At 33.8% G+C, this 9,721-nt stretch overlaps 1 protein-coding gene across 1 annotated transcript; it reads right to left on the bottom strand.

Annotated features, from left to right (window-relative positions):
• Positions 1-27: 27 nt before the first annotated feature.
• Positions 28-4,295, bottom strand: LOC130802142 (luminal-binding protein). The gene is made up of 7 exons (XM_057666052.1): positions 3,985-4,295; positions 2,821-3,088; positions 2,519-2,733; positions 2,164-2,406; positions 1,268-1,747; positions 937-1,174; positions 28-825 (listed from the first exon to the last, which is right to left on the bottom strand). Exons 1-7 carry the CDS (start codon positions 4,040-4,042, stop codon positions 324-326), a joined length of 2,004 nt encoding a protein of 667 aa, XP_057522035.1. The 5' UTR covers positions 4,043-4,295; the 3' UTR covers positions 28-323.
• Positions 4,296-9,721: the final 5,426 nt, after the last annotated feature.

The following is a 9,721-nucleotide window of genomic DNA, read 5'->3' as shown; positions in this document are numbered from 1 at the left end:
TTCATTTACTCTAAACTCTAAATGAAATTTTTCAAAAGTGAACGATAAATGTATTATATTTGTAAACATTGATGATGTTACATGAGTAAAATAGGCAATTATCTTGAATTCACTAGTGTTGTAATAAAACAAAATCCAATGTTTCAGCTGATCATAGTAAATAGCAGTTGAAATATGCCAATACATTGTCTCTCAAAAATTGAACGGAAGAGGGATCGAGAAAACTGCAAATCCATGAGTCCTCCATCCCAGCTTTCCCCTAAAGCCCCCCACAAAGTAAATCACCGAGTCTAAACCTACAACAATTGAATCTGAGATCAATCTTAGAGCTCATCGTGCCCATCCTCAGAATCATCTCCATCAGCGCTTTCGCTAGTTGGGCCACCTGATCTCTGGTAAACAGCAGTGATGATTGGGTTACAAACAGCCTCGACTTCCTTGAGTTTCTCCTCGTAGTCTTCCTTCTCGGCACTCTGGTTATCATCTAGCCACTCGAGGGCCTCCTTGACAGCGGCCTCAATCTTATCTTTCTCATCAGATTCTAGCTTGTCGGCCAACTTATCTGAATCACTGATTTGGTTCTTCATGTTGTAGATGTATGTCTCCAAACTGTTACGGGCATCGATTCTTTCCTTCACCTTCTTGTCTTCCTCAGCAAACTCCTCGGCTTCCCTAACCATTCTTTCAATTTCTTCTTGGCTGAGACGGCCCTTGTCATTTGTGATTGTGATCTTCTCGGATTTTCCAGACGCCTTGTCTTCTGCCTTAACGTTGAGGATACCATTGGCATCCACCTCGAAAGTGACTTCAATTTGAGGGGTTCCCCTGTTTAGAGAGAAAAGGAAAAAAAGTCGGAAAAACTCCAACAAGAGATGTTTCCTTCACCACATTGGAAAGTCTATAAAAAAAACATTCTTCAGAGAGAATTTGACAAACCTTGGAGCTGGTGCAATGCCAGTAAGGTCGAATTTTCCGAGAAGTCTGCAGTCCTTAGTGAGACTTCTTTCACCTTCAAATACCTGAATGGTAACAGTGGTTTGCTGGTCCTGGTAAGTGGTGAAAACTTGAGACTTTTTGGTTGGGATCACAGTGTTCCTAGGAATCAATTTGGTCATGACTCCTCCAACAGTCTCGATACCAAGAGTAAGAGGGGCAACATCCAGAAGAAGGATTTCTGTAAGAGATACCATCATTCAGTTAGTCATGCATTCAAAAGAAACTCTCGGTGCAAGTTACTTATCACAAGAAGCACTAGAAGAAAAAGTACCTTTGGTCTCTTCGCCTCCCTCTCCACTGAGAATGCTTCCCTGAACAGCAGCACCAAAAGCGACGGCTTCATCAGGGTTAACTCCCTTGTTAGGCTCCTTTCCGTTGAAGTACTCCTTCAACAGTTGTTGTACCTTGGGAATCCTAGTACTTCCACCAACAAGAACAATCTCATCAATCTGATTCTTTTCCAAACCAGCATCTTCCATGGCCTTCTTGACAGGGCCCATGGTCTTCCTGAAGAGATCATTGTTCAACTCCTCAAAACGAGCCCTGGTGAGTGGCTCAGAGAAATCAACACCATCAAACAAAGACTCAATCTCAACACGGACTTGGTGCTGGCTACTCAATGCTCTCTTGGCACGCTCACACTCTCTTCTCAATTTGCCAAGAGCTCTGTTGTCCTTGCTGATGTCCTTGTTGTGCTTCTTCTTGATCAACTTAATGAAGTATTCCATAAGTCTCTGATCAAAGTCCTCACCTGTAGGGCAAAGCAGGCTTAGCATGCTAGTCAAAGAAATTAAGTGAGTATTTTCATTTAACTAACAAATACGCCCTTCTCTGTAAGAGCATCATTGAGAGAAGCTCTCACATCTTCATGAGAAATGATGCACTTAAAAGAATGTTTAAACAACATTTTAGGAATGAAAGAATTGAGAAGGAAATTTGACGTGTTTCCCTTCCAAACGTTTCGATAGAGTTTGTTTTAAGGAGTTCTCTCCAATTTCCTTCGTTAAATTTCCCTCACCTCCCCCTTTGGAATCCATATAAAGATATAGTAGAATCCCCTCATTTTTCTCCCTATTATTTTCCTCCATTTTCTACTATCCAAACATGGCATAAAATACATATAGATGAAGTGAGCACAATATACATCATGAACCGAGGCAATCTTACCTCCCAAGTGAGTGTCTCCGTTGGTTGCAAGAACTTCAAAAACTCCGTTGTCAATGGTCAAGATACTGACATCGAATGTTCCACCACCAAGGTCAAAGACAAGGATGTTCTTCTCACCACCCCTCTTGTCTAACCCATAGGCAATGGCTGCCGCTGTTGGTTCATTAATAATCCTAGCGACATTCAAACCAGCAATGATTCCTGCATCCTTGGTAGCTTGCCTCTGGGCATCATTGAAATAAGCTGCAGCACATTTACATCAGTGTAAGTATAACCATCCAAGTAAAACAAACTCATAGCATTGAATTGTACTACTCAAAAGAATATGTATTGGTTCAGTTTTTCAGAATCTTACCAGGAACAGTAACAACTGCATCCTTAATTCTCTTTCCGAGGAAAGTTTCAGCTGTTTCCTTCATCTTAGTAAGAATCATAGCACTGATTTCCTCAGGGCTGAAAACCTTAGTCTCACCTTCTTGAACCTTGACTTGGATGTAAGGCTTTCCATCCTTGTTCACAATCTTGTAAGGTACAAGCCTCATGTCCCTCTGGACTTCTTTGTCCTCAAACCTGTTAAACAAAGTATCACAACATTAGCCCACAAACTCCGAAGAACAGCAATGTAACATGCATGAAAAGAAAAGAGAGAAAGCTTACTTTCTTCCAATAAGCCTCTTGACATCGAAAATAGTCCTCTCCGGATTAGCAGCTGCCTGATTCTTGGCAGCCTCTCCGATCAACCTCTCATCATTGGTGAATGCCACCCATGAAGGGGTGATACGGTTACCTTGATCGTTAGCTATGATTTCAACTTTTCCATCTTTGTACACACCAACACATGAGTAGGTGGTACCAAGATCAATTCCAATTACTGTCCCAAGCTTTGGTGCTTCATCTTTGGCAATTGTGAACGCAAATAAACTTCCTGGATTATTGGAAAACAAACGAAACAGTATGTTATTTCAATTGCCTTTCAAAACAGAACAGTTTTACATTAATAAAGGCAGCTTCATTTATGTAAGCATCGTATAATTCTAAAACACATTTACAATCAATTTTACAATATGAACAACACACCCAAAAGAAACTCTTAAATAAATTCAAAATGCATTTCTAATCAAAAAAACGCATTACAAACGAGATATATTGCTGATATACATATACTCTAATTTAACGCAAAGCTTATGCTGTAAGCTCTGGTAATCAAACTACAAATATAATCAAATAATCCATAGTTCAATTTAACAAAACAAAGAATATTAAACTATATCACTGTGACTCTATATATTGATTAATAGTATACCCAGGCCATGAAGATCTACACAATCTAACTGTGACATTCTATTAAACATATGATGATATGATATGAGCAATAATTCTTAAAATTAATCAAGTTAAATGGCAACAGAAACATAATATTGATTCACATCGAGCTAAAAATTTTCAAAGATCCAATCAAACTTAATAAAAATTCATAAAATCAGCATCCAAATACTGAATACTAACTAGTCCACTTCTCAGTTCTGACATAATACATCAGATCAATCCTTTATAGCTCATTATATTACAATCAACCGAAACGTTCTCATCTAAATCAATAAACAAAACTAAAACATCAGATCTAATTCAAACTTGCAAATACCAACAAAAAACAAAAACTATATCACATTTTCACTCTCACTAGTCACGATCACTCACTATCAACGATCTAAAATATAGGAATCAAAAACCTAAACGAACAACAAATCAAAATCATACAATATAAAATGCAGTTTCAATTACATCATAAAACTACGAACTACAAAGATCTTAAAAACTCACCGCACAAGATGATCCCTAGAACGATTGAAGATACGCGAGCTTTCCATGCTTCCACCATTATCTTCTCTTGTAATGCTAAACGACGTAGTTTTCTTTCTTCTCCAATAAAGTTAGTCTTTTTTTTTTTCCTCTGTTCGTCTTCTTCGTGAATTAATTTTCCGAGGAGAAATGAGAGAATCTATCTAATTATATAAACTTCAAGAAACCAGAAAGAGGAAATGATGTGTCAGAAAGAATGACGTGGACCAATGAGAATGCGAAGCGAATGTAATTAACCAATCAGATTTGAGTATTGCTATTTCTTTGTAAGTTCAACATTTACTAAACTTACTCTTTGAAGGAAAGCAAAATATAAACGGAAAGCGTCATATATAATGACGTGGACCAATGAGAATTTGAGGAGACTATGGTATGACCAATAATATTGTGTTTGTGGGTTGGGGAAATCTTGAACGTTGGTTTTTAGATCTTATTGTGATGAATGGATGAGGATGTAGTTCTAAAAATGGGATTTATTCTTCCTTTTTATGACCTTCCTTTACAAGATTAAGAAATTCATTTTTTTTCTCAACATAATGTTCGGATAGAGCGATATAAAAAAGAAATGAGAGAGATTTAGAAGGATGAAAAATCATTTGGATAACGAAATAAAAGGAGAACAATTTAAAAGGAAGGGATTTAGATGGAAAACATAAACAAACTTTATTAAAAATACAATTTCTCCTAAAATGGAAAAATTTAGAAGAAAAACAATTATTTTTCTTTCTTTTTTTCTTTTTTTTCCTTCTAAACAAATAAGAAATACTCTCTTTTTTTACCCTTTCCTTCCCTTTCCTTCTTTTCATTTCCTTTCCTTCCTTTTTTTCTAAAATGAAAATGGTAAATATCTTCCCTTCCTTTACCTTTTACCTTTTACCTTTTTACCCGCAAATATCTATAATCTACTATTCTTTATGTTCTTTAATGTTTTTTCATTTAGAATATTTCGCTTTAAGAAAAGCGACTACAATATTTGAGAGATATATATAGAAGATATAATATATCTATATGAGATCTCGTTAAATTTGTCTTAATATATACTTTATAATCGCATATTTCTTATATTTTTTTATAATGCATAATTAGAGATATGAGGCTTAAAAAATTGCTTTAAAAATTATACTTCTATAATAAGACATGGCAATCCCACGTGTCAGCCTCATGTAGCCCGTTAAATGGAAGGGTTTTATTGATTGATATTTGCTTACGTTGCAAATAAAATTATCAACATGTTATTTTTAGTTTTTCTTAAAATCATTGGGGTACTATCTAATAAAAAGAGTGAAAAATCATACTATTTTTACAAATTTTTTAAAATTACATTTATATATATCTTCAAACTTAACATTTCGTACATTACACGAGTTTTTATACGAGTATATAGTTTATTAAAGCAGTCAACAAACCAATTCTAAACCATGTATCAAATCAACAATATTACCAGCACGAATTTGTGCAAAACTAAGCACTTCGATAGCATAGCACCAAAACTAAGCACCGCCAAATCCTCAAAAACATATTTTCTACGTTCCAAATTACTTGTAAAATTGTAAATATGGCACTGTTTAGTTATCACCCTTAATTAGTTATTAGTTTTTAATCAATAAGTTAATTAAGATATGATCAAGTAAGAATCTTTTTAATTCGTTTCAACGTAAAAATAATTGATATCAAATTTTTTTATTATGTTCCCTTCTATTTAGCACATGTGTCTCATTTTCGTATTTAGTCAAGTCATCTCAAATGTCCCATTTCTATTTTAGGTGCTATTTCGGTTATGAAACAAGGAAGTGCAACAGACACTTAAATACTTGGAGATAAGATGTAAACGGGAACAACTGTCAGTATGCTAAAAGTGCTTATGATCCTTCCGCTAATGAGACCTCAAATCATGCAATACAGCATTAGCCTTGCCTGGGGGTGGTTTCCCGGAAAACCCCTCCGACGCTCAAGTCAGATCGGAAAATTGAAATTAATGAATGTATGATAATTAATGAATGCAAGATTAACGGATTATATGATGAGTTCAGATCAATTGAGAAATATTTGGTTAAGTTTGGATTGTAAGTAGGAGGGCGGTATATTTTTGCGAAGTAACGGTAGGAATATAATAGCTTAGGCTGCAAATGATGTATGCAACGTATTTATAATGGTAGAATGAAAGTTGGTTAGTGAATTAAGGGACATCATGGGCATGATGGATGGTAGTGGTAAGTTATGGTGAGTAGTGGATGGTTCTTTTTTAGGAAATTAGTGGACTAAGGTGGGTGGTTTAAGGTTTGACTAAGTGTTTTATGGGCTTAATCATTTGACCCTATAACAGGTGCCTTTTTTTTTACCATAATTGGACTATTTCTCCTACACATGTGGTCTCATATGAATTTCTCTCCTACGCATGTGTTAAACCCCACTATAAATTGGATTCTCTCTCCTACACATGTGGTTTTATTTGTCTACCTAAAAATTAGTAAATAGTCAAATGAGACACATATGATAAATAGGAGGGAATATATAATTTAAGATATTAAAGATTAAATTAATACATTAAACTACGTGAAAAGTCAACTATTACAAATATTTTGAAACGAAGGAAATAATACTGATGACTACATAACCACATACCAACCACAATAAAAAATAACATATCAAACCCCTAATTCAGTCGCCTTGTAGATATGATCCAGTTTCCATGTACTAATACAATGACCCAGTTAGATTAAAATCAGAACAATCATCATGACCTCTACCTTAATAGGGCATTTGGTAGATGGGAATGAGAATTTGGGGATAAGAATGTGAGATTGGTATTTCATTGTATGGAATTATATAATATACTTCCATTTTCTTGTTTGGCATGTTAATGATTATGAGTTGGGAATTGTGGATATGTATTGAAAATAAAATATGAATTTACATTTTTACCCCTATTAAATAAAAAAATGTATTGAAAATAAAATATGAATTTACATTTTTACCCCTATTAAATAAAAAAACTCGTGAAATTTTTATAAATAAGGGTATAAAGGTCTTTTCCACTAATAATCCAATTCTCATTCTCTAATATTTGCCCCATCTAGGTATTGAATCCTTAGGAATCCATGGCATTTAATCACATTTCCAATCCTCATCTCTAATCTCAATCCTGCCTACCAAACATGAAAGTTTATGAAATTTGGGAATTAAATTTTCATTCTCATCCCATAATCCTATCTACCAAACACCCTCTAAATATAAAAGAACAATTATCATCATGAGTAATGACCCTTACTTAAAATTCTTGAGTAATCTGACTTTAACTTTCATTACATGTCTACAAATACACATATTTTCTTTGTTTATTAATGAGGTTTCTAAAAGGAATGTTCACAACTAACAAAAATAAAATCTTTAAAATAGTGAATATATTATTTTATTAAATAATAAATTTGATTGAAAAAAAGTAGAGACCATAAATATTTAAAAAATATTAAAAACAAGTTAGTAGAAAAAAATATAAAGATTCCAACTAAAAATTATATTTTTATAAAGTTAATGAGAAATATAAAAATGTTAAAATGAAGTTAGTGAAAAATATATGGGGATCATAACCATTATTAAAATACTAGATACATACTTGTGCCATGTACGGAGATTGGAAAAAAGTATTTAAATTAATTTTATATAATATTTGTTTTAAGAATTATTTACTTTAAAGATTATAAAGAAGGTTATTTGTTAGTATTTGATCTCAATAACATACATAGAGATAAAAAGCTTAAGAAAAAATCAAAAAAAAGATAAAAAAGAGATTTGGTTTAAATTTCTCAAATAATAGAGGCCTCCTACTGATATTGATTTCACATATGTGGTTCTTATTCCAAAAGTTAAGGAACCCAATGACATGAAAACATAGAAGCCAAATAGTGAGTGTAATGTCTCTATCGGTTTTTTTGATGCACTGGCTAATTGACTAAAAGACATTCTCCGTAATTTCATTTATGAAAACATAGAAGCCAAATAATAGAGTGCTAGTTGTGGTATTATGTGGAAAGCATAAGACTTGTGTCGACCTAAGGAGAAAAGGAGTTTGGTTCTAAAGACTTGGAGCAATTCAACCAAGCCCTCCTTACCAAGCAACTTTACCGTATATTGTAAGTCGTCCCTTCTTTTTGGATGCTATTTAAAAGCCCAATATTTTTTACCTTTTTCTCTAAGGAAGTTTACAGTGGGGTTTTAACCTAACTTTGCTTAAAGAAGTATATGGTGTTCGAGATCTTTGTTGAAAAAGGGATACAATGGAGAATTGGAGATGATCAAACAATGGAGATAAGTAATGATGCATGCCTTAAGGTCAGGTGAACTATAATAGGGGCAGAGTACAAATTAACAAATTTTTAATGGCCCTGTGTATTCATATTTTTTCAACAATTTTATATCTTTACACACTTAACATATACAACGTAATCTAATATTGAAGCCCTCAATTTTTCGAAGACTTGTGTGGTCGAACATGTTGAACATGCTTAGAACCTCCCTTACGCCTGAGTGAAATCATGGCGAGAAAAAAAAAAGTGGAGAATCCTATTAATAGGTAAGAGAAGAAATGAACAAAGGCACAATTGAAAATATGTTCTTACCTATTGATGTCCATATAATACTTGTTGTAAGCAATTCTAGTAAATAAGTTGTTTATATATTGGTAGAGAGTGATGATAATGGATAATTCAAAGTTAGAAATGCCTATAAACTTGCGTTAAGAAAAAAGAAGGCTTCAACTTCATCTAGTGGGCACGACCCCATTTGGAGAGCTATGTAGAAATTGATGGTTCCTCCAAACGTAAAGACTGTTCTTATAGAGAACCCTTTAGGTTCTTTCCCTTCATTGTATTAATCTAGATAACACTGTATTGAGGGCTTGAATGGATGCCGTAGATGTGGGATGATAGAAACTAAAATTCATGCTATGAGAGAATGCTACCGGGCATGCAAAATTTGAAAGAGTGCAAATCATGAATAATTCATTATCAGAGTCTTCTCTTTTAAATCTTTATTTACAGAGGTTAGCGATAAATGCAATAAAGTAGATTTTTTTTTCTATCTTAGCTTGGCAAATAAGAGTATTAGAAATGAGTCACCTTACGATAAAATTCATATTTGGTGACACTTGTATCAAGGAAGTTTATAATTGGCTAGTTAAATATCATAAGGCCAACAAGGCGCGGCGGAAGCAAGCTGCACCCTAGGAATGTAATCCAACAAGATGGAAACTCTTGATCCATTAATAAAGAAGTCCTCCTTGCAACGACCAAATCTGATGATAAGAGAGAATTTAAAAAATAAAATGGGTGAAGTTCATAATGTAAGTTTTTGTCATTGGATGCGTGAGAAATCAAGGTTGGTAGCATATCGTTCTCGAATCTAATGCCAAATTTGTGATTTTAGCTCTATGTAAGGACCTGTTAAGAAACTTTCATGCTCAAATTCTTGTGAAGAATATTTTGTCAAGTTTATGTGATTTTGATTTAATATCCTTCACATTTTGTTATGGAAATTACAATGAAATATTTTCTTTATTCCAGTAAGATTGAATCCAAGAGAAAAAAAAAGTGATTATACTTATATATTAACCCATTGAACTTCTAAAAGTATTTGAAATGAGAAGTGGCTCAATAATGGTTCTACTTGGATCACGTACATTATCCTTCCGAATTCTTTTTTC

Source organism: Amaranthus tricolor, chromosome 2 (genome assembly GCF_026212465.1).
Source record: "Amaranthus tricolor cultivar Red isolate AtriRed21 chromosome 2, ASM2621246v1, whole genome shotgun sequence".
NCBI lineage: Eukaryota > Viridiplantae > Streptophyta > Magnoliopsida > Caryophyllales > Amaranthaceae > Amaranthus > Amaranthus tricolor.
Note: the sequence above shows the minus strand (reverse complement) of the source record. Positions and strands in the feature narration are given on the sequence as shown.